Source organism: Lepus europaeus, chromosome 1 (genome assembly GCF_033115175.1).
Source record: "Lepus europaeus isolate LE1 chromosome 1, mLepTim1.pri, whole genome shotgun sequence".
NCBI lineage: Eukaryota > Metazoa > Chordata > Mammalia > Lagomorpha > Leporidae > Lepus > Lepus europaeus.
This window is the reverse complement of record NC_084827.1, coordinates 60,874,626-60,900,069: the sequence shown is the minus strand read 5'-3', so window position 1 is coordinate 60,900,069 and position 25,444 is coordinate 60,874,626. Positions and strand designations below refer to the sequence as shown.

Here is a 25,444-nt window from a genome sequence, read left to right as displayed (position 1 = left end):
GCCAATTGAAGCCAGGAGCCAGGAGCTTCCTCCAGGTTTTCCACATAGATGCAGGGGCCCAAGGACTTGGGCCATCTTCTGCTGCTTTCCCAGGCACATTAGCGGGGAGCTGCATCAGATGTGGAGCAGCTGGGACTCAAACCAGAGCCCATATGGGATTCCGGCACCACAGACGGCGGCGGCTTAACCTGCTACACCACAGTGCTGGCCTCACATGAGAGGATTTCTAAGCACTGTGGGAGGCATCTGGGAGACGGATGGAAGGATGGCTAAGAAGAGAATCTGTCAGGATTTCCCTGGGCTGCCTCCTAGAGACTGAGAATACTTCATCCAGCTGGGGGCTCTGCGGCTGGAACTGGGGCTGGGGCCCCCCCTGCAGGTGAGTCTTCATGGTGGATTCACTCACAGCAACAGCCCTTGCTCCTGGTCCTGCACTCTGGTTGCACTTCAGACTCACTGGGACCCATTCAAAAGCACCTGTGTCCAGGCCTCATCCTACCAGGGTTGCCGGTTTAAAAGTAGTTAAGTTTGGATTTCAGCCAGACCATGAAGAAATGTGTTGGGCTGAGTGTGGCCCAAACATGGCCAGTTCCTTGTCTGCTGCTCCTACCAGGTAAGCGGCAGGTTTAACAGGGATAGCAAATTGGAGTTGGGAAGGTGGAATGTGCTGTCCATAGACAGGGTGTGTGGGGGGGATGGGCAATGAGCCCCACCAGTCCCAGCTCCCAGGTAGGGCGCAGGCTACCTGCGCCTGTGCCATCAGCAAGCCTGGCTTCCAATGTGGCCCAGCGACATTCGAGGAAAGACTTTAACACCTTCCTTTTCTGAGATTCAGTAGTGAAACAGGAACAGCGGTAGCTCCTTGAAGGGGATCCTGGGTGGACTCTGCCACGTGGGGAGCCCACGGGCCTGTCTGGTGCCCCTATGCACTGCCCTCCTCGCTGGCGGTCATCCCTATGTTCTCAATCAGATCCTCTGGCCAGCAGATGCCCGCCCTGCTCTGGTGGCAAAAAGAAATGTCCTGGGCCTCACTGCTCTTGCTTCCAAGAGGTGAGACTGTGGGATGCTGGGGGAGCCGGCAGCTGGGGCTGCTGGGGGGCGGGTAAGCCCTGCCCACGTTATCAGTGCCAGCAGGGGCAGCAGCCCAGTGCAGGCCCCAGGTCCCCTGCTAACGCCTGATAGGAGGCCGGCTCTGCTTCCGCCACCGCTGAGGCGGCTTATCTGTGGGGCAGGCCTGGGTGGAGGTGCCATTTCCAACAGGTTGAAGACAGGGAGGGGAAAAGGCCCCCTGAAGAAACAGAGTGCCCCCGCCTACTCAGACCCATGAGGCAGTACCCCTGACCTGCTGGTGCCACCCAGACAGAGTCTCCACGGCCCTTCTCAGGACCACACACCAAACACCCCCCTTCTTAGAAAACAAACACAGACTGCTTGCATTACCTGGGGCCTGGAACTCAGCAAGAGCTGAACTTAAATCCTAGAGGTGGTGCCATCTGTGTCTCCTCGAGTGTGTTCTGTGTGTGTGTGGGGGGGAGGGGCAGGCAATGCTTAAGCATTTAGCATTTGTCCCCTCAACATTACGGCACCTAAAGCACACAGAGAGGCTGGGAAGGGCATGCTGCCTGCCTGCCGCTGAGCCTGGGGGTGTCCTCAGCTGGGGAGATGCTGGGTGCAGAGCTGCTCTGTTGTACTCTTGGGGCCTTCACGTTCCGTCTTTCCAAACCCTAGACATTTGGGGGCACACAGACCATCAGGCGGCCTCTGGTACTCAGCTCTGTGTTCTGAGCAGGTGCATAATCCACTCCCTTCCTGGGTGCTTGGGGGATGCAAAGGCCCCCCTCAGCCCCTCTACTCTGCAGTGTCTCCAGGGAAAGGTGACGTCCCGGCAGGCCCCTGAGCTGGGGCTGCTCCTTCTGTGCGAGTCTAGTGATGGGCTGATAATGAGGAGGCTGAATCCTGGTCTGCACTTGATCGGGGAGAGGCTGGACAGCTGGCTTCACCTCTCTGGTCTTGGAAAAAGGAGGAGAGACACTAGGATGGGCTCTCACTCTGTGTGTGTGTGTGTGTGTGTGGTGTAAGACGGTGGAGGCTGAGTGTGGTGAGAGGCCATCCTCGCCCGGGGAATGTGGCAGCCTGGATGCAGGAACAGTGTTCTCAGGCCTCCCTTGTCCACAGCCTGCCTGTCCTGCTGTCCCTTGTCCTACTCTATGTGCTGCTGGGCCAGGTGCCGCACCCCAAGAAGGAGGAGGCGATCACTGCTCTGTGCTCGTCTCTGGGCTGGCACCCCCAGAGCTCACATCAGCAGGGGACTGCAGTCGGGGGACCTGCTGGGGCTGGCTCGGTGTCCTCACTCACCCGTGGCCTGCTCTCCCAGGGCCCTGCATGCTCTGTGGTCTGAGAGCCCCACCCCCCTTGCTCATGCTCAGGCTCTGCAGGGCACTGTGGTCCCTGGGGCTGTGCAAAGGCTTTCTCCAGATGGGGCCTCCAGCAACGTCACATGAGCTCTGAAAGCTGGCTTGTGTGGGTGTGCATGCATGTGCACATGTGTGTACATGTGTGCCTGTGTGTGTAGCCATGTGTGAGACAGAGCAAGAGCAAGAGAGAGCTAGAACTCATGCTGTTTGGAATTGGAGACGGGATGCCCTCCTACCCCATCCCCTACTGCGGGACTCTCAGGGTCCTTTGTTCCTCCTTCCCTGCCCCCACCACAGGCCTTGCTCCCAGCCCTCCGCCAGCTGAGGTCCTGTCTGTCAGTGGTGAGCTTCCCAGCAGCGACCTGACGGCTGCAGGATTTGTGGATGAGGGAACTCCGGGTGCTGCAGCAGGTGATGAGGGAGGATGCCGTCCTCCCCCTGCCACCTCACCTGTCTGACTGCATTCATAGTTATCTCTTCCCACCCTGCTCCCCAGCTCTCCCCACAGCCGGGGGCTCCTCGCTCAGGTCAGGCCTGCTGTTACCTCAGGGCCTTTGCACTTGCCGTGCCCTCTGCCTCCTCTTGGATAACACCACGAATGGCTCTCACTTCGCAAGGTCTTTCCCAAATATCACTTCCCTGAGTAAAGTTCTCCTGGTCTGACTTCCACTTTCCCTGTTGCCCTCCCTGGCTTCGCTGTCTTCCCTAGCCCCACATGCCCTCTGCCTCACTAGGCGTTCCACCCGGGGGCCTTGTGGCCATCTGTCCACCCCCTCCAGAACGTCAGCTCCCCTCAGGGATGGTGACAGTTTCTCAGCAGTCACAGCCCCAGGGCCTGACACACAGCTGGTGCTCAATGTGTGCTCCTGGAATGTGATCCAAGAGACACAGGCTCGCAGGTGCAGCTGGCAGAAGCAAAGAGCTCAAGCATAGATATGGGAGATCACAACTGGGCTTGGGAGCCACGACTTTATAACCCTGTTTGATGTGGTCGCCTGGGTCTCTACCTGCAAATCAGGTGGCAGCCCCCTGAGCCCCCTGGCATGCCACCTGCCATGTGGACAGGCCGCTCCCCTCCTGCTGAAATGCAACAGCGAGCTGGCTGGATCCTGTCTGACACACTGTGCACCTGCCCTGGCTCTTCCCCCTGCACTTGTCCAGGGAAGGTGAGGATTCCCCCCAGGGCTGCAACAGAGCTCTGGTTGCCTGTGTTGATAGAGGGGGTAACAGAAGGCAGGAGGAAGGGGCGACTATAGGAGTGCTGCACCCCCAGCAGTGTGGCTAGTAGCAGATCAGGTGATGGCGACCAAGGTGCTCCCTATAGAAGCCGACCTTGGATGCAGTCCGTCCTTTCTTCCGTGGCTTCCCTGCCACGGGGCCATGGGGGCTCTTAGCCCAGAAAGTGCATCATTACGGACTCCCCTGTTGCTTTAAGTCAGCAGCTGGAAAATTTTCTTTCATAAAGGACCAGATAGTAGATATTGAACCTTTCTTCTGCCCCACTCCCACATGCCCCAGGACACTGAGGGCTAGGGGTGGCTGGGCCCCCAGGAATGGTGTCCCCCAAGAAGACACAAACTCAGAGGGGATGTCCAGCTGTGAGAACCACTGAGTCTCCGTGCCAATGACTCCACTCTCCCATCACAGCCAAAACCAGCCATGGGCACTACCAGGGCTAGGGAGTTTTTCCCCTGCCCAGGGCCATTTGGGTATTTATAACCTCATTCTCAGGTCATACAAAATTAGCGACTTAAATTAGCCTGCTGGAGGCCGGCGCTGTGGCGCAGCTGTTAAAGCCCCAGTCTGCAATGCCGGCATCCCATATGGGTGCCAGTTTGAGTCCTAGCTGCTCCACTTCTGATCCAGCTCTCTGCTGTGGCCTGAGAAAGCAGTAGAAGATGGTCCAAGTCCTTGGGCCCCTGCACCCACGTGGGAGACCTGGAAGAAGCTCCTAGCTCCTGGCTTCGGATAGGCACAGCTCTGGCTGTTGGCGGCCAATTGGGGAGTGAACCAGCGGATGGAAGACCTCTTGCTCTCTGCCTCTTCTTCTATCTCTGTGTAACTCTGACTTTCAAATAAATAAATAAATATATCTTTAAAAAAAATTAATCTGCTGCAGATTTACTGAATTACCAGCCCCACCTGCAGCTGCCTTGGCTGAGCCAGCTCAAACAATTCTGTAGGCCTTATATGGCCCATGGGCCAGCCGTTCCCCACCCCTGATACACAAATGGACACAGTGGTGTCCCAGTACATTTTATTTATAAAGGCAGAGGGCCAGTGCCGCGGCTCACCAGGCTAATCCTCTGCCTTGCGGCGCCGGCACACCGGGTTCTAGTCCCGGTCGGGGCACCGGATTCTGTCCCGGTTGCCCCTCTTCCAGGCCAGCTCTCCGCTGTGGCCCGGGAGTGCAGTGGAGGATGGCCCAAGTGCTTGGGCCCTGCACCCCATGGGAGACCAGGAGAAGCACCTGGCTCCTGGCTTCGGATCAGCGCGGTGCGCTGGCCGCAGCGCGCCGGCCGCAGCGGTCATTGGAGGGTGAACCAACGGCAAAAGGAAGACCTTTCTGTCCGTCTCTCTCTGTCACTGTCCACTCTGCCTGTCAAAAAATAAAAAAAAAATTAAAAAAAAAAAGAAAGGCAGAGGCAGGATTGGGCCCACGGGCCTTAGTTTGCAGACCTGTGGTGCAGGTCCCTGCATCTGAGTATGTCTCCGCCCTCTCGGGCTGACGGTTATGAGGGTGTGCTCAAGCTCACACAGGGCTTTTACCACAATTGCTCATTTGTGGCACCCAGGGCCACAGTGATCCTGAGGAGTTGTGTTGTGTCTTTATCCTAGGTCTGGCACTTTAAGCCTCAGCTCCTCCTGCAGATGGGAGTCTGCCTGCCCCAGGTCTCACATCATCCTTGAACACCCTTAAGGTATAAGACACAGGGAGCAGAGGACAAAGCAGGGGGAACTAGTGCCCCAAGGCTACCCTCATTCGCTGGTGCTGGGGTGCCTGGGCTCTGGGTTGCCCCTCTCTGGCTGGGGCACAGGTTGACAAGGTCCTGCCACAGAGCATCTTTCCAGGGTATCCTGAGCACCAGAGGTGCTAGGGTCCCAGAAACATGGCTGCAGAAGTGGCCATGGTCGGGCTATACTAAGGGCTTGGTGCATGGTGACCGAGGCGCTTTGGGCAGCGTCCAGCTGCAACACGAGGATCCTGAGTGGCAGCTCCCGGCCCACGTGGAGACATCGTGAAGTGGGCCACATGGGGGCCCTTTACCTTTGGGGAGTGCAAAAGGAGCAGCGTCTTGGAGAACCAACCCCCATGGGGGCTCCCTGGGCGGGAGGAAGGGCAGCGAGAGGCCAGCCATGCACCTGCTCTTGTTCCATAGCCCTGCAGCCAAGGAGAGCAAGAGGTGGCCAGGGACACCAAGAGAGGAGCCTCCGACATGGCTTTTCTCTGAACACAGGGAGGAAAGACAGAGTCACGCAGAGACCAAAAGCCTCCAGGCGATAGCAAGGACAATAATGAGGCTCAGCAGTGCCCATTAGCGAGAGCCCCGGCTCACAGGGCATCCGGACCATGAAAGGGACACCGTGGATGCCATCTGCCTCCAACCGCAAGGTCCTCAGCGACGAATCTTCACGTCCCCTCGCATTATTTGTCTCCTCGGTGAATGACAAACACCATTTCACTTCAATCAACCGCATAAAAACAGCATGTTCCAAGAGAGCTTTCCAAGAGACTCTGGGATTCTTAAGTCGGAAATGACCCTGGGGTTAATTGCCCAAGCCCAGTAGAAATAAAAGCACTCAGCCTATTTGAACCAACTTCCTTTCAGTCCCCCACTGAAAGACGACTTTCTCCTCCCTGGAAACTATCCATTTCCTGCACCCAGGGGTGTGTGGGGGGGAGCAGGGGTCAGGCTACTGGCAATGGTGTCCCGTGCCCCGAACCAGGGGGGCTGCTCACAGCACCCTCCTTGCCACACAGGATGTCAGCCAACCACAAAAGCTGCTAGAACACACCAGCTTGCACGCAACCCAGTCCTGCACTCTGCCGCGGTTCCTTCCAGTTCCCATCCTTGCTAACTTCTCTGCTTCAGCTGTTCCCCAGACTTGGGACATTGTCAGGCACCAACAGTGAGCCCTGGCGACTTGTCTCAAGCCTCAGATGTCAGTTCAATGAGACAAATCCATACTTCGTTGAGTAGAAATCCACTGCAATTTAATATAGAAAGGGAAAGGTTTCAACTGACCTCAGGGGAGTTCTATTACTCGAAGTTATCCTTTTAATACCCAGATTACTGATGTCATAAATAAGAGTGTCAATTGTTAAATCAACAACAGGAGTCACTGTGCACCTACTCCCCATGTAGGATCTCTGTCCTTAATGTGTTGTACTACGTGAATTAACGGTAAAACTACTACTCAAAGAGTACTCTATACTTTGTGTGTCTGTGTGGATGCATTCTGTTGAAATCTTTACTTAGTATAAACTAAGTTGATCTTCTGTATATAAAGATAATTGAAAATAAATCTTGATGAAGAATGGGATGGAAGAGGGAGCAGGAGATGGGATGGTTGTGGGTGGGAGGGAGGTTATGGGCGGAAAAGCCGCTATAATTCAAAAGTTGCACTTTGGAAATTTATATTTATTAAATAAAAGTTGAAAAAAAGGAAAATAAATAAATATATTCCTTTTTTATAAGTAGAATGGAACATGAAATACACTCTCTTAACAACAACAACAAAAATACCCAGACGCCCATTTAGTGATTTCTGGGAAGGATCCAACTGAGCCGCAGGCAATCCCATCTGAAACATGAAATTGTATGATAGGAAACTTCTCACGGGAAGGATTGTTTGTCTTTTATCCTTACCACGCTGTATACCCTGCCCCAGGATGCTCTGCTGCAATGCTCCAAGGACAAGATTTCCCTGGGTCTCCTCCTCACTCTTGAGGATGGGTGACAGGGTGAACCCACCACGGCCCCAGGTTTTTCCAGTGAAGATAGAACCAGGGATGCAGAAGGTGATGAGCACACTGGTGTGTGTGAATTCCTACCCAGTTTCTTCTCCAGCTTTTCAGAGTTGCTTCACAGAGTTTGAGCACAACGTTCCTAAACTTGAAAAGACCATCTCCTGTGGAATGAATATGGAACGTGATAAGCAACTATGGTTGTATCTTACAGTCTGGCTATAGGAAAACTTTTTCTTAAGATTTTATTTTATTTATTTGAAAGGCAGAGTGAGTGTGTGTGTGGGGTGTGTGTGTGAGAGAGAAAGAGAGAGAGAGAGAAAGCAGAGAGGAGAGAGATATCTTCCATCTGCTGGTTCACTCCCCATATGGCTATAATGGCCAGGGCTGGGCCAAGCTGAAGCCAGGAGCCAGGAGCTCTATCAGGGTCTCCCATGTGAGTGGCAAGGGTCCAAGGACTCAGACCATTCTCCACTGCCTTCCCAGGAGCATTAGCAGAGAGCTGGATCAAAAGTGGAGCAACCAGATCATGAAACAGTACCCATAAATGGGATGCTGGCATCCCAGGCAGCAGCTTAACCCACTCTTCCACCAAGCTGGCCTCCAGATTTTCCTTTAAATTTGAGAGAGCGATAGCATTCCCATCTGCAGGTTCACTCCCTAAATACTTGCAGTGACTAAGTAAGAGCTGGGCCAGAGTCAAAGCTGCAAGCCAAGAACTCAAAACAGACTGTCCACGTGGAGGTTAGGAATTGAATTCTTGAGCAATCACTGCTGCCTGCCAGGGCTTGCCCTGGCAGGAAGCTGGAGTCAGGAGCTGGAGCTGGGACTCAAACGTAGGTGTGCAGATGTGGGATGCAGGGATTTTAACCACTAGGCTAAATGACCGCTCCCTGTTCAACCTTAGGGTCAGCATCTTACAACTTCAAGTGGTAGAAATCTCTCATAAGCAAGCATCTTCTGAGATCCAAGCCTCAGAAGACTGCTACTGACAGCAATAGTCACTGGACATCAGGTAAATGCTCTGGCCTTGGAGGGCAGGAGTTTAGAAACCTATCAGGGGCGGGGGGCACTACAAAGGACCTTGGGATGTGGTCACCAACTTCTTACTCCCTGCCCACCTGGATCAGATGGCCTTTTACCTCTTTTGTATTTGGGGGCACCATCTAAGAATTGTATAGAATTGTCCCCCAAATATAATCAAAAACAAAATTACAACAAATATTTATAGTTGTGATGTCATTGTGTGTGTCTATGTGTGTGTGTGTGCTTTGGGGGGCAGGTGGGATATGAAGGCACTGGCAGTGCCCCATGTGTGTAAGCCAGGTAGGGTTGGTTGTCTCTCAACAGCATTCTGACTTGCTTTGTTCTTTGATGCTCCCTATTGAGACTGAAGACCCTTTGAAGACAGGGTATGTGTTCCCCATATAGCATCTTACACACAGTGAGGTCTCATCTGATTAAAATCAATGTGTAGAGGCCAGCACTGTTACATAACTGATAAAACCATTGCCTGCAATGCTAGCATCCCATATGGGCACCTGTTCATGTTCCTGCTACCCCATTTTTGATCTAGCTCCCTGATAATGGCCAGAAGATGGCCCAAGTGTTTGGGCTCCTGCCATCCACGTGGGAGATCTGGAAGAAGCTCCTGGCTCCTGGGTTTGGCCTGGCCCAGCACTGGCTGCTGTGGCCGTCTGGGGAGTGAACCTGCAGATGAAAGACCTCTCTCTTGCCCCCTTGCTCTCTGTAACTCTGATTTTCAAAATAAATAAAGCAATCATTTTAAAAATAAAATAAGATTAATATGTATGGATGGGTAGTTACTGTGATGATTAAGACACCACTCAGGACACCTGCTTCCCATATCAAAGTGTCTGGGCTCAAATCCCAGCTCTGCTTCCAATCCCAGCTTCCTGCTAATGCGTACCATGGGAGGCTGCAGGTGATGGCTCAAGTACTTAAGACCCTACCACTCGTGTGGGAGACCCATATTGAATGTTGGGCTCCTGGCTTCAACCTGGCCCATCCTTGGCTGTCATGGGCATTTGGAGGACTGAACCAGTGGGTGAGAGATCTGTCTCTGTCTTTTCCTTTCTGTGTCTCTTGCCTTTCCTACAAAAATAAGTAAATAAATAAAATGCACATGCATGACGGGGTAGTGGGTGCTCCAGGCTAGGTTCCTTGCAGGTGAACTAAAAGCTAAAGGCTTAAGGCCCATGGCACCTGCCACCCAAGGGGTAGACTTGCAATTTATGAAAGGGTTCTGGACCATGTCCTAGGCCGAGAACAAACTGGGATGCCTGCAGGAGTCACGACTTGGAAATGACCCAGGAATTTACTGCTGGGCCAAGGCTGTGGGCACAGATCACCTGGCAGAGGGAAGGTGCCGCTCCTGTCTTTATTAATAGACTTGGTGCGTGTGGGGGGGTGGGGAGTAGTTCAACTGAGGAGGGCATGGGAGAGGCCATGCTGAACCCAACGAAAATAAAAAGAACAGACATACTGAGCACTCCAAATCTGCATGTCCCTCCTTTGCCAGGGAGGATCTGATTCCCACACTGACCCGGGGTGAGATCGCAGACAGAAAAGGCTCTGGGGAGTGGGGCACACACTGAAAGTGGGGCCTAGTGCAAGTCTTCCACCCCGGGACAGAGAAGAAAGCAGAAGGCATCAAGGACCATGGCCAACAGGTGCTCTCGGTAGCAATTCTGCAGGAGGTCACTTACACCCGCGGGCCAAACGCTGTCTCATCTCAGGCCAAACCAGCTTCTCCAGAGAGTTCCCTTTCGCTTCAGGCCTAGGCCTGACACCTGTCTGTTGCTCAGGGTTGCAAGGAGGAGCTATGAGGGAACGAATGTGTGTGTGTGTACATTTCTGCATGTGTGTGCATGCATGTGTGTGCAGGGGAGGGAGGGAGAAGCGACAGGAGAATGTAAGGCCAGCACCACAGGTTTCCCCCCACGACCCTCAGCCCCAGCTCCAGCTCCAGCTCCTCCCACTTAGCAGGCTGATGAACGACATTCCGGAGGCACAAACAGCTCATTCAGAAGCTCCCACCTACAACCTGGTTGTGTGAACTCTGCCAGGTCACTTGACCTCTCTGCGTTTTGCTTTAGTTTCCCATGAAAGAGTAACAGCAAGGAGGGAACCTTCAGAATGAAGAGAGGAGATGGACATGGAGATGCCCAGCACAAAGCAGTACAAAATGCAAGCATGGGATGGACAAAATGCAAGCATGGGACGGCCGTGGTGGCACATGGCTTGCTGTGTCTCAGCACAAGACAAAGCTGCCAGCTCAGGGGTGGTTCTGGGGTGGAGGCATTCCAGCAGCTGGTGGGGGCATTCTTGTTTCCTGGTGTCCTTGTAGTGACCCTGACAGGCAGCTGCCCACTGCTTCCTTGGTGGTGGGGATAGTGGGATGCCTGAGCTGGCAGGACTCCCACAGCCACAAGCTGGCCCTTGTGCAGCCATGGGAAAGTTGCATCAGCAGTTGCTCAGCCACCAGGTGGGTGCCGCCCGGAGGGTGGTGGGACCACAAATGGTCTAGGATGAGGCAGACAAAGAAAGGCCTTTTCTTTAAAGGCGGGGAGCGATCTTGGGACTGCATGGAGTCCAGCAGAAAGACCAGGGCCCTGACAGCCCCCTCCCAGCACGGCAGCACTGCAGGGAGACACAGTGGGCCTCTGGGCTGCAGAGTGTCACCGACGAGCAGCAAGGCCCTGGGACACCACTGCTTTGGACTTCAGTGTCCATTTTTTTGACAGGCAGAGTTAGACAGTGAGAGAAAGAGACAGAGAGAAAGGTCTTCCTTCCGTTGGTTCACCCCCAAATGGCCACTACGGCTGGTGCACTGCGGCCGGCGCGCCATGCTGATCCGAAGCCAGGAGCCAGGTGCTTCTCCTGGTCTCCCATGGGGTGCAGGGCCCAAGCACTTGGGTCATCTTCCACTGCACTCCCGGGCCATAGCAGAGAGCTGGACTGCAAGAGGAGCAACTGGGACAGAATCCAGCGCCCCAACTGGGACTAGAACCCGGGGTGCCGGCGCTGCAGGTGGAGGATTAGCCTAGAGAGCTGTGGCACCAACTTTTCAGTGTCCATTTTTGTATTTACTGGAATTAATACCTGCAGCTGTGGTACCTCTCCAGGATTGTATGTGTGTACACATGTATTTGTGCAATTTGCATATATGCTCATGCATGTTTGCACACGCATGCATATCTATATACATGCGTGCTTTGTGTGTACGTACATGTGCACATATATGTACAGGTATGCACACATATGGGCCTGTTTGTGCATTATACATGTGCATGTGTGTACATGTGTGTATGTATGTATATGTGCGTACTTATGTGTATGTATATTTATGTGCATATATATGTGCACATGTGTATGTATTTGAGTGTGTGTGTGTGCACTTACACCCACCTCCTGGCTGGGTACAGAGTGGAACAGAGTGGCCTTTGCTGGGTGCTATCCACTGCTCGTCTCTTTGTGTGGCAGTAGGGAGTGATCAGTGCAACCTTGAAAGTGTCCCAACACCCACTTGGGCTCCACACTTGGGGGACCCTTAACACTGATGTCCCTCATCTTTATCTGCTCAGAGCTCACAGTCTTTCAGTTGTTACCTGCTGTATCTCCAAGTCACCCCTTTTCTCCATCCTTCCTCTTTCGCTGTGCCTGCATGAGATGTTTCTAGGGTAATGCAACAGAGCAAAGAAGACACAAACTTCTATTAGGTCCTTATTTCACAGCTTAAAAGGCCAGAAGAGTTAAGAGGAAGACAAAGAGGGACAGAGAGATAGAAAATATGAGAGAGGGGAGAGGAGAGGGAGAGCGGAAGCTTTGTCTGGGTCTCCCAAGCATTTCCTTTGGCTCTGTGCAGATTTCCAGATGGGCAGGACGGTGAGGGAAGCAGGGCCGCCATGCAGAGGAGGCTCAGAGTGCTGGGAGCCAGGGACAGAGCTGGTTATAGGGGGACGGACCCTCATCCTCAGCTGGCCTGGGCCAGGGCCAGTATGACTTCCGTGGGCCCAGTTGCTGTGGTTTTATGAGCTCCTCCTCTCAAATATCAATTGTATTTTGGGGTGGATGTTTAAGCCACCCTTTGGGCTGTCTACATCCCATATGGAAATGCTTGGATTTGAGTCATGCCTCCTCTCTCCATTCTATCTTCTTGCAAGTGCACACCCTGGAAGGCAGCAGGCAATGGCTCATGTGGTTGATTTCTGGTCATCCACATGGGAAACCCAGATGGAGTTCTTGACCCCTGCCTTTGGCCTGGCCCAGTCCTGGCTGTTACAGGTATTTGGGAAGTAAACCAGTGGATGGAGAAAATCAGTCTCTCTCTCTCTGTCTCTCTCTCTCTCTTTCTCTCTCTCCCTCCCTCTCTCACTGCTCCCATCACTCTATACTCCAAGTAAATAAAATAAATAAATCTTAGATCATATGATTGCATTAGAATACAGACAAATGCATTTGTTGACCTTAAAGGTTCATTTTCTTCCTTCTGATAGGAAGAGAAACCAAGGCATATTTGTGGGCTTCTCACAGCACTGGGGCTCTGAGCCTGGCAGATGGACCTGCTTGGGATGCCCCCTATTAACTCTGTGGTTGGTGGGCAGGGAGAAAGGGAGTGTGAGGGGCCCACAGGGATCCTCTGGAAGTCACATCTAGTCTGGTTTCGGCCGCATCACATGAAAAAGGCAGATAAAAATACCTCCCCGGGCTGCCTGAGGGTGAACTGAGACAAGTTATGTGGCATAAAGCCTGCGTCTGACTACTCCGAGTCGCCCCAAGAGGGGGCGGGGCCAGAATAAAGTAGCGTTTGTGAGAAAGCAAAGGTTGTGAACTGGGTGCGGCGGTGGGTGGCTCGCACCTGTAGTCCCAGCTACTCCGGAGGCTGAGGCCGGAGGATCCCTTGAGTCCAGGAGTTCTGGGCTGTCCTGCGCTATGCCGACTGGGTGTGCGCACTAAGTTCGGCATCAATATGGTGACCTCCTGGGAGCGGGGGATCACCAGGTTGCCTAAGGAGGGGTGAACCGGCCCAGGTCAGAGAAAGCAAAGATTGTGAATTAAAAAAAGGGAATAATCTGGATTTTCAACTCTAACTGAAATTTAACTTTACTAAAATAAGAAGTTTTTGCAAAAGTTCAAGAGAGGTGATTTAAAGGACAACACCAGTCTCAAGGCATGACCCAAAGAGGCAAGACCTGCTCCTCTGGCAGGTGTTTGGGGCCCAGAGTATGGGTTGGAAAGGAGTTCTCCCCAGGGAGAGGGGAAAAAGCCTTAAGGAGTAGCCCAGAGAGTCCGGGGTGTGAGCTGTTCAAAGGTGAGCATAGAGGAACAGAATGACAGGGGCAAGAAGACAGAAAAAGGGAGCGTGAGTCAGGGTCAGGGTGTGGACAGGGACCTGCACAGCACACAAGGTGTGTGAGGAGTAGTGCACGGAGACAGCAAGGGGATGAGAGTGTAGCAGTCACTGGGGCTGTGGGCATGCTGTGTAGACAGCCCTGTCTATGTTGGCTGAACTTTCACCCCATCCACCATTCATCCATCCATCTATCCATCTTCCCCATCCATCTCATCCATCCATCCATCCATCCACTCACTCACCCACCCATTATTCATAAGATGTTTTTAAAGACCCCACTTTTAGAACAAGGCAGTCACAACCCCTGCAGTTAAGCATCAGATGAGGCAGGGGACCCTGCGCCCCTCCATAGTGTAACATGTGAAGAAACTGAGGTGCAGAGGGTTAGAAGTTTGCTCCTAGTTGCACAGCTGGTGTGGGAGCAGGCTGCCAGCCCGCGTACCCAGCCCACGGCTTTGATGCACACATAAAAGAGTAGTGTGGGAGGAGGTGATCACCAGCCAGCTCACCAGAGCCATGGGGGAGGAAGCACCTGTGCTGGGCAGAGGGCCTTGCCCTGGGCACATTGGCTCCTGTCCTTGGGTGTGATTTTAGTGCTAGAGGGGCAAGCAGAGGCAAGGCTGAGATGAGGAGGAAGCTGAGCAGTGTGCCTGAACCAGGCAGTGATGAAGCTTAATGAGGGATGCCAGGTATGTCATCCATGGGAAGGCACCTAGTATCAGAGCAAACCCTAGGCAGCAATTATTGGTAGCCCCATTTACAGGCATCAGGCTGGTCATCAACTTTGGGGGTCTCCATGTGAAATGAAAACTCTTGAGGCTCTTGTTCAAAAATGAAGAATCTGAGGACGGGGCAGCACAGCAGGAAACCAAAGCAGTGACGGGTCTGCTGGGCACTGGTCTCACACCCGCGAAGCCAGCCCTGTCCTGGACCATGAACTGTGACACAGCGAGGCCGGGGAAATCACCTAAGGTCACAACCAGCGAATGGTAGGTCTGGGTTCTAAACCAAACCTCTAGACTGCAAATATCACTTGGAGCTGGTATGACGAAGGTTTGCAACAAGCAAATTGATGCAAATTTTGAGCTAAAAGGATTTTCAAAAAATCCAGAAGGGGAACCTGACCTTGGCCTCTAGCTTGGCTCAGGGATGTGTGCAGGTTTTGTTGAGAGCATTGGGCAGCAGCATCCCGAGTGGAAGACGATTTCCCAGCCAGTGGACTCTGCTGCCTGGTGAATCCAGGAGTCGTCACTGGTGGGGCCCAGTGCACAAGGCAGACAGGCAGGATTATTCCATTGGTTTGAACTCAGCAAACCACAAGTATCTCCCCGTTAACACTACTGAGGATACGTGCATGTGTTGGCTGCTGATAAAATGGGAAGATCCTCAATTCTCTATTCCTTGAGGAGGAGTGGCCATGCTGGAACCTGGAGTCAGCTGAAGCCCCTACTCCAGCCCCTCATAAACATGCATCCTGCATGCATCAGCAGGAGGTATGAGGGCTCTAGGGGGCAGCTCTCTATACGAGATGTGTCCATCCGTGCCATCCCATGCAAAGCAGAGATAAAGAGCTGTGTTAGGGTGTGCCAGGGGTGCAGAAAGATATCTGGGGCAGCCTAGCCCAGGGCTCGTCCTACACAAGGGCCCTGAAAAGGAAGTTTCCCTCCCTCAATGTTCTGGAAAGGGGTCAGTGGTTTGCCTGCTGCGCTCCAAACTGTAGGTGACCATGACAGTCTGTCAATAAGAGAAGCAGCGTGTGGCTTCAACATGGAAGGAGTTTGTGGGATGATCAGACACAAGTGATAGTATCATAAAGAGCTGTCAAGAGTTATGAATGGGGGGTTGGCACTGTAGTGGCAAGGTGGATCCAACATCAGCATTGGCGTCCTACATCAGAGTGCCGGGTGAAGCCCCGGCTTCTCTGCTTCCAATCCAGCTCCTTGCTAATGCCCCTGGGAAGGCAACAGAAGATGGCCCAAGGACTTGAGTTCCTGTCACCCATGTGGGAGACCTGGATGGAGCTTGTGGCTCCTGCCTCCAGCTTGGCCCTAACCTGACTGTTGCGGGCATATGGGGAGTGAACCAGTGGATGGAAGACCTCTCTGTCTTTCCCTCTCTCTGCCGCTCTTTCAAATAAATAAAAGGATTTACCTTTAAAAAGAGTTATGAATGGGAGGATGAGGATCTGAAGATGTCTGGGTGGGAGATAAGGCAGGGGCCTTGGAGCTAGGCAGATGAGCAAGCACACTCCTCTAGGGCCCAGGGTTTCACTGTGAAGCCACAGCAAGTAGCAGTAACCACCTACAGTTTGGAGCCCAGCAGGCTTATGGAGGGGTCCTGGAAGGCCCTCTCCTACCTCTGCCCCGCCCTGGATGGCATCCAGTGTCAGTGGGCTGGGCTCGACCCCTCCCAGGGGCGGGGGTGGAGAATGAACTCCTATCACTCTCTGCTAAGGTCTTGTGCTCAAAGATTGTTCTAGAAGAATGTACAGAAATTAAAATTTATAATAGGCAAGGGTAGGAGCCAGCCTTCTCTCAGAAGGTCAGACCGTACAATGATCTGAAGGAAAGTCCAGGCTGAGAAGAGAGGGAGGCGGTGGTAGGAGGGTGGGGGCATGAAATAGGACTCAGTGAAGGCGTGGGAGTGAATCCCGGGGCCCATCAGCTTTGGCTTGATTTTCTGCCCATTTCAGTTTATTATTTCCTGGCTTCCAAGTAGATGCCAAGTTCCAGCCTAGTAGCTGCTCGATGTGAGTTCTCAAAAGCACTGTGGCCCAAAGGGGCGGACTTTTGGCTCTGGAAGCGCAGCAGCCCTGCTATCAAGGTCACCTGTGCAATCATCCCCCATTCATGTCGTTGTGGCTGGCTCAACACCTCTCCAAGCAGGGTGCCTGGGAGCAATTAGGTGGGGGTTACAGAGTTCCGGGACCTGGGACCCATCATGGCTGCCCAGTGCCCCTGGGCCATGGGGTAGTTTTTCTGGGTTTGGGGGGAAATCTTCTGTGGTGTGGGATTATGTAAAGGAGTCTTGACAGACAAGCAGGTGTGTGTGTTGGGTGGTGGAGGGAGGGGTAGTTACCCCAAAAGCCTGACCCAGACAGCTGTGAGGGGTGAAGCCAGACAGTCAAGCAGGCTTGGGGGAGGGGTGCAGGAGGAGCCCAGCCTGCTGGCCAAGGCAGGGTGAAGGGAGGCAGCCCAGAGTAGGGCAGCCCTGATCATACAAAAGAGAGCCCCAGTGGGGTGTGGTGGGAGTGGGTTGGACCACAAGCATAGCTGGGGATCTGTGGCATGGCTGGCAGGTTCCCAGTGCCCGTGCCTATGCAGTCCAGCAGTGCATACTGTGTGCTTCCCTGTACTCCTCCCTGCCTGGCCCGCCCAGCAGCTCCCCCCGCCCTCCCAAGGCTCTCCTCTGCGCCACCAACAGGTGCACAACAGCCCCTCTCACTAGGGTGGAGGAAGGGCCCAGGCCCGCCCCCAAGAAGGGTGAACGTTGCTGCTGCTGCACAGCGAAAAACAGAACAACGACAGGTGTGCATGGGTTCCCTCCTGAGCCTACCGCACCCACAGGCCACGCTTCCTCGATCAGTTCTGTCACCAGCCGCCTTCCACACCACCAGCACTGGGCGTGTGGCCCACTAATGTGGCTGCGCCACAGTGGCTAAACTTATTGCCACTGACAGATGGGGAGACAGAGGCCCTGAGGCATCTGTGTCTCCCCCAGAGATGGCAGACGCCGCAGAGGGAATCAAGCCCAGGTTTGGCTCCCCAGCCGTCACTAACTCGCCATGGGACCTCAGGCTGTGCCCCCTGCTGCAGAGGAGGGGCTGATGGGAATCGCACAAAGGCATTCATTCAAATGTTCTGGTTAATTCAGACTCTGCAGACATGAGAATAACTATCAGTACAGCTATGTTGACAAGGTATAGTCTTTAAGATGTAGTCTAGGGACCGCTATTGAGGTGCGGTGAGTTACAGCTTCCGTATCACTGCGCCAGTTGGAATCCAAGGTGCTCCACTTCCCATCCAGCTCCCTGCTGATGCACCTGGGAAAGTAGCAGAGGATGGCCAGAGAACTTAGACCCCTGCCTCCCAGGGAGGCCTGGATGGAGCCTGGCTTTGGCCTGGCCATTGCCGCCATTTGGGGAAGTAAGCCAGTAGATGGAAGATTCTCTCTCTCTCTCTCTCTCTCTCTCTCTCTCTCTCTCTCTCTCTCTTTCTCTGTTTCAAATCAATCAATCAGTCCTGGGGCCAGCATTGTGATGTACCAGGTAAAGCTGCTACCTGCAACACTGGCATCCCATATGGGTGCCAGTTCAAGTCCCAGATGCTCCTCTTTTGATCCAGCTCCCAGTTAAAGCACCCGAGAGAGCAGCAGAATGCCCAAGTGCTTGGATCTCCCCAGAAGAAGCTCCAGGCTCCTGCCTTTGGGTCAGCCCAGCTCTGGCCACTGCAGCCATTTGGGGAGTGAACTAGCAGATGGATGGTCTCTCTAACTCTGTCTTTCAAATAAATAAATCTTAAAAAAATCCTTTTACTTAAATAAAAAGATGCTTATTTTGGTGCAAGATAATTGAAATCCATGCAATGTTTTTCATGCGCATTTTCCATGAAGTTTCTGAGTATCTGCCACTCAGAGGCAGGCTGGCTTGGCTTCCTCAATCTCCCTGGGCTGCTGAGGGGCCCTTCCTACCCACATTGTAGAAGTGTTTATGCCTTCCAGCTGCAAACTCAGAACGTCTCCGACCCCACACCCTCTGCCTCTCAGGATGCTTTGCCAGTCCCCGGAAACACTTGCCCCACCTTAGGCTCCCTTGGAAAGCTCCAGCTGCTGACTGTGCCAGCTCCATGTGACTCCCACCGCCACCGGTATCTGGGAGAGATTGAGTAATCGCTGAGATGGAATTTCATTTGGCACTGAATGCAACCCCTTCTCACGGCTTCTGCCAGAGGCAGCAGATTCTATATAAAGCTGCCCAACCTGGCTGTCTCCTCGCGGACACTTGACCCCTTGCATGCAAGGGTAGAGCCACGGAGGGCCATTCGTGACTCACTGGCAGTCACCGTGGTGCTCAGACCTGGGAGCAGGGAGTGCTGGCTGGCCAGGGCGGCCCCAGCCCCCAGAAGTGGGTCCTCTCCATGCTAATGTCTGGTTCAGAGCAGAAGCTGTGTAAACACACTGAGACAGGATGTAGACACATCCTGCCACAGCTAACACAAGGAGGGCCACCCCCACCCCCATGGCCGTTCTTCTGCTCCTGCCGTAAATCACATCGGGAAGGGGGATCTGGGATGGTGTGCAAGCAAGGCCTGCATCCTCGCCACTGCTGAAGGGAGGTGCCTGCGGTCCTGGGCCAAGGTCTGCTTGGGGCATGGGCCAGGCTTTCCAGACACGGGAAAGACGCAGCCTGCACTTCCTTAGTGCCTTCTTCTCTTGACTCGGCCCTGCCACACAGGCACACAGATTCCCTGAGCTGGAGTCAGACACATGTAAACACACGTGAACTCAGGGACCCGCAGTCCCCTGCAGAATGAACACAGAGGCGCCAGCTGTGTATTGAACACCCTGCATGTCTGTCTCTGAGCCACACTTCATTCTCACAGTCCGACGAGACTTCCATTTTTGCAGAGGTTGAAACGCGAGCACAGAGACTGTCTTCAGACCTCTTTTTAGTAACTCACAGATGCTTTCAGGACGGACACCGAGCCCGCGCCCTGTGCACACTTGCGCTGACTCAGGGAAGCGCACAAATTGTTGCGTGCACACACATGCGCACTGAACCCACCTGCCGTCCCAAGTCAGCCTCGCTCACCAGTGCTCAAGCTTGGCCAGGGCCAGCCCTCTCCGCCACTACAACTTCAAAACTTCCCAAAGCGTCTGCTGCTCCCACCCTCGTCTCATTATCCTATCAATTATTTAAGGTCAACACTACTATAGGGCTTGCAGCATCTCCTCTCCAACAGACCCTGAAGAATGGCCCCAGCCAGGGTGGGAGATGAAAGGGAGAAACATCCATCTGAAAAAAGTAAAATGACATTTTCTTTTGGACCTTTTAAAGCCCAACAGCGGAGGAGGAGGAGGAGAGGGAGGGTGGGGACAGCCCTGCCATGTTTCTGAACATCTACCAAGAATCTCAAAGCGTACGATTTCCTGCCCGCAAGAAAGCATGTGCTGGCTCTACAAAGAAAGAAGTCAGGTAGCTAGGGAGGTACAAGCCCATCAAGGACAGAGGCCAGCGGGGGGTCCTGCACCTCGTGGGACACCCTAGGCGCCCTGGAGGGCCATCCCCGCGGGCTTGGAGCAGACCCAGGGCCCTGCCCTACACCCGCCAGCAGAGAAGGCAACTTCTCGTCGCCTCTGTAGGCTGCGTGGCCGAACGCTGCCGGAGACTAGCTCTGGCCCGAAGTTTCCCGCACCAAGAAACAGAAAGCGAGCCGCGGTCGCGCCCGCGCGCGCGGCTTGAAGGGGAGGCGGGTGTCCGGCGGCCTCCCCAGGCTTCGCAGCGCGCAGACCTCGCGCATCGGGTCCGGACGCGGGACGGGTTCCAGGCCGGCCGGGGGGCTGCGCTCGGGCTCCTGGCTCATCCCGCCCAGAGCCAGGCCAGGCGTCAGGGTCTCCTCGGCGCGGCCTGCTGTGGGCCCCCGAAGAGGCCCCTGCCCAGAGCGGGTACTCACCGTTGGGCGGGAGCTGCGAGGTGTCGTTGCCGCTGCTCATCGCCGACGGGTCGCAGGCGCCGGCCCCGGGCGCAGCGGCGGGCGGCGAGGGTCGCGCGCGCGCGCGGGCTCCGGACCCTCGGCGGCCGGGAGGGCGCGGCGCTGGGTCACGGTCCCCGGGCGCGGGCCGAGGGGAGGGGCTCCAGGCCGGAGATAGGCACACTTCATTTGTTTTTCTGCAGACTTGGCTTGGTGGGGTTTCCACCTTTTTTTTTTTTTTTAAACACACACACACCCGCCCACTTCTGAACTCCGCGGTGCTCCAACTCTCCGGCGGCTTTTCTCGCTGTTTCGGTTTCCATCTGCGACTGCCAGATACAGAGCCTGTGGTTGAGAATTCCCCCCCCAACTGTGTGCTCCTGAAAACTTCCCCGCGGATGGCCGGGCCAGGGGGCCTGCCCGGTGCGGCTATGAAATGAGGGACAGACCAGCTCTGGTCCCAGCAGGTTGCTGTGCCCTGTCCCGCTTGGTAGGGAAATGTTATTATAGGGACAAAAGAAGTAGGATTGTCAGTCAAAGCCAGACACACTGGAGTTTGTGGAGAATTCACTCTGCTTGGTTAAAACCTGGACCTGACTTCTGAGCCTGTAGTTAGATTGGAGAACCCCATCCCCGCTTCGCTTTTCCACCCGAGCACGAGTTGCTTGAGACCAGGCCACCTGGTTTAAAACCCCAGAAACAAGAGTGTCAAATTGTTAAGTCAACAACAGGAGTCACTGTGTACTTACATCTCATGTGGGATCTCTGTCCTTAATGTGTTGTCTAATGTGAAGTGATGCTATAACTAGTACTAAAACAGTATTTTTCACTTTGTGTTTCTGTGTGGGTGCAAACTGATGAAATCTTTACTTAGTATATACTGAATTGATCTTCTGTATATAAAGATAATTGAAAATGAAAAAAAAAACAACCCCTGGTGTTAAATTGGAAATTGCATAGAAAATTAATTAATTTTTAAAAAATATCATGTAGGATCTCTGCCCTTAATGTGCTGTACATTGTGATTCAATGCTATAACTAGTACTCCAACAGTATTTTTTTCACTTTGTGTTGCTATGTGGGGGCAAACTGTTGAAATCTTTGCTTAATATATACTGAACTGATCTTCTGTGTATAAAGAGAATTGAAAATGAATCTTGATGTGAATGGAAGGGGAGAAGGAGCGGGAAAGGGGAGGGTTGTGGGTAGGAGGGAAGTTATGGGGGGGGGAAGCCATTGTAATCCATAAGCTATACTTTGGAAATTTATATTCATTAAATAAAAGTTAAAAAAAAAATCCCAGCCGGGGGCGGGGGACTTTTCATGTCTGATGTCTGACCTTTTTGTGCTTTTCTTTGTTTAAAAAACAATATTTGGGGTCAGCGCTGTGCTACAGTAGGTTAATCCCCCGCCCACGCACCATCATCCCATATGGGCGCTGGTTCTGGTCACTGCTGCTCTGCTTCCAATACAGTTCTCTACTGTGGCCTGAGAAAGCAAGAGAAGATGGTCCAAGCGCTTGGGCTCCTGCACCCTCATGGGAGACCCAGAAGCTCCTGGTTCCTGGTTTCGGATCAGCACAACTCTAGACGTTGCCGCCAAACTTGGAATGAACCAGCAGATGGAAGACCTTTATCTCCCTCTTTCCCTCTCACTATACGTAACTCTACCTCTCAAATAAATAAATAAAATCTTTAAAACATTTTTTTAAAAATTAAAAAAAATATTTACTTGTATATTTGAAACGCAGAAAGACAGGGAGAACTCCTGCCTGCTGATTCACTCCCCGGATGCCTGCAGTGGCTCCTGGTGGAAGCCAGGAGCCAGGAACTCTGTCCAGGTCGCCTCCACTCTGTGTGTGTGTGTGTGTGTGTGTGGCAGGTGGCAGGAACCCAGTCTCTTGGCTCATCCCCTGCTGCCTCTCAGTTTCCTCATTGGGAGGAAGCTGGAGTTGGGAACAGAGCTGAATGTGCAACCCACGCACTCTGATGCTGGGTGCAGGGCCAAATGCCAGCCCCCTGGACTGCTTCTCGTTGCTGTTTCCTTGACAGTTGTCCAAAACAGGACTATGGTCCCCCCCCCCCCAAATATTATGTCGCGTCTGTTTTCCTGCATAAAATGGAAAAGCTCTTTAGTTCATTTTAATGATTTGGTTGTTGCATTTTGCAAATAGTGCTCTGATAACTGTATGTGCGTGAATACCAGCATTTCCTATTTTCCCCTTCGTTTGTACTTCCACAAATGGAATGACCAGATTCAAGCTTGGGAGTGGGTTTAAGGCTTGAACACTCAGGAGGCGTGGTTGTAGCAATCTGTGTACTCCTTGGTCGAGAGCACCAGTGCTCATCGTCAGAGCCTCTGGCCAGAATGAAGCAGTACATTTAAATCATTGTGAATTCTGTCGTGGAGAAACATGTACTTGTATTTTCCTGATTACCAGTGATGTTGTATGCACTGTCATATTTTCATTGGTAAACCTTACATTGTTGAATTTTTATTCATGTATTTATTCTATCGATTACAAAAGCAGAGAGCGCCATTGAGACAGATAGGAAGAGAGAGATCTCCCTTCTACTGGTTTGCTCCCCAAATGCCTACAACAGCTGGAATGGGCCAGGCCCCAGACAGGAGCAAGAACTCCATCTGGATCTCTCACAGTGCTGTCAGAGGCCCAACTACTTGTGTCATCATTGCCTTCTGCCTTCCAGGGTGCACATTAGCAGGAAGCTGTATCACAAATAGTCATGGACTTGAACCTGGGCCTGGGGTGGAGGTACCTGAGGCACTGTGCTAAGTGCACACCCCCAAACCTCATGTTCTTTTAGGTGGGCTATTTATTCCTGCTGTTTTCCCAACTTGAGGAGTTGGCTGATATTTTTCCTACTGATTTATTTGAACTCCCTATAACAACCACACCTTTTTACATGTATTCCAAGTCTTGTCTCTTTTTGCCCTGTTCTATTAGCACAGAAACATAGTTTTACTTAAATGATTGGCAAGCTGGTTGGTACTTAAGAAGCCCCAAATGTGGTGATGCCTATTTTAAGAGGAATGGAAAGAAAATAACCAGGGTTCCATTTTTCATGTTGTCCCAAGCTCCTCATCATGACAGAGTAGAGAACAGGGGGCACAACGGGCAATCTGATTGACACAGAGAGGTCAGTGGCCTCCAGTCCCACAGCCCTCCCCAGGAAAATCCCCCTTTCCCCAGAACATTCTTTACAAGAAAAACCCTTTGCAGAGGGGTTTAAAAGCTCAGAGGAGACCTTTGCTGGGACTGAGCTGCCAGGTTCTGTTTTTTTTCCTGGAGGCTGCTAAAGGCTGGCTCTTACAGTGCAAGCTAGAGGGGTGAGCGGGGCTATGGGACTCACAGCCACAGCTGCAGTCTTGCCCTGAACTTACAGCAGTGCGTCAGCTATGGGTACCTGGTTAGGCATCCAGAATGGCCATCCATCCTAACGGTTCTCCGAGAGTAGTGCAACAATACAGAAACCCAGTGGAACCAGGTGGTCTGAGGGGTGTGAAGTAACACACAGGTGGGTTCTCATCTGTGGGTTCACTGCTAAGAGGCAAGCTGTGGGGCCTGTGGTGTGGTATACTGGTTTAAGCAACCTACTGCAGTGCCAGCATCCCATATGGGCACTGGTTCTAGTCCTATCTGCTCCACTTCCAATCTAGTTCCCTGCTAATGTGCCTGGGAAAGCAGCGGAAGATGGCCCAAGTCCTTGGGCTTCTGCCACCCATATGTGGGATCAAGATAAACTTATGGGCTCCTGGCTTTGGCCTGGCCCAGCCCCAACTGTTGTGGCCACTTGGGAGTGGACCATCAAATGGAGAATCTCTCTCTCTCCTCCCCCCTCCTCCTTCTCTGTAACTCTGCCTTTCAAATACATAATTGCCTCTTTAAATAAATAGCCAACATTATTGTGCAGCAGGTTAAGCCACAGCTTGGCACACCAGCATCCCGAATTGGAGTGCCCATTTGAATCCCAGGTAGTCTGCTTCTGACTCAGCTTCCTGCTAATGCACCTGGGAAGGCAGCAGAAGCTGGCCCTAGTGCTCAGATGGTTGCCATCCACAAGGGAGACCAGGATGGGCTCCCAGGATCCTACCTTCTGCCTGGCCCAGCCCTGGCTGTTATAGCCATTTGAGGAGTGAGCCAGGGGGTGGAAGATGTCTCTCTGTCTGTCATGCCCAGTCTCTGTCATCCTGCCTTTCAAACAGATAACTAGATAAATCTTAATAAACAAAGAAAACCAATCTGTTTGGAGCAGGGCTGAGAAAATGTGGGAAGCTTCAGACTGGGGGAAAAGGAGGAAAGTGCCCTGAGATGGATCAGGGGGAGTGCAAATCTCTAGCAGAAGAGTTGAGAAAACTAAGAGAAGGCAAAGAAGTCAGCTCGGTGGCTCAGATGCTCTCCGGGTTGTGTAACTTTCCATAAGAAGTGCATCATAGCAGGCTTGGGAGTACACATGGGGCAATTTCCTGGGCACCTAGCATGTGCCAGGCCTGGTGCTATGCTCTCCCACACGTGGTCATTATTAACTGTCCTTGTGGGTGGTGCTTGCTGTGGGTTTGCTTTTCCTTTTCCCTCTTCTTCACAGAAAGGGAACCTGAGGACCGTAGAGATGTTGTAGCTGCTCACGTCCCGCAGTGACTGAGCAGGTGCCCTGCAGGCCTGTCCATGGAGAGGTCTGTGCCTGGGGTGGGGGATGGGGCCACCAGTTCCTTGTTCATGGCGGCCCCACCCTGCCTGGCACACCCCAGGGTCCCAGGTGGACTTCTGGTGCCACTATACAGACCTCTGTGACTGTGCATGCTGGATGCCCCCGGAGACAGGCAGGAAAGAAGCAGGAAAGTGCTGAACAAGCTCAGAAATGAGGATGTGGTGAGGAAGCGCCTTGTTAACTTTCAGGAAGCCAAGTTTGGCTCACAGCCCCCTTCCTTCGAGCCTAAGCTGTTGGTGTGAAATGGAACTGAACGTCTGCATCTCCAC

General features: G+C 53.0%; 1 protein-coding gene across 1 annotated transcript in view; it reads right to left on the bottom strand.

The window, feature by feature from the left end:
* GYPC (glycophorin C (Gerbich blood group)) overlaps nt 1-25,185 on the bottom strand; it is a 43,774-nt gene extending 18,589 nt beyond the window's left edge. Inside the window, exons 1-3 of the mRNA XM_062195590.1 lie at nt 25,094-25,185; nt 22,682-22,806; nt 20,431-20,877 (exon numbers count right to left, since the gene is read on the bottom strand). Of these exons, the coding sequence (XP_062051574.1) occupies nt 20,431-20,877; nt 22,682-22,806; nt 25,094-25,185 (664 nt within the window). The remainder of the gene's footprint in view (nt 1-20,430; nt 20,878-22,681; nt 22,807-25,093) is intronic.
* Between the last annotated feature and the right edge of the window lie 259 nt (nt 25,186-25,444).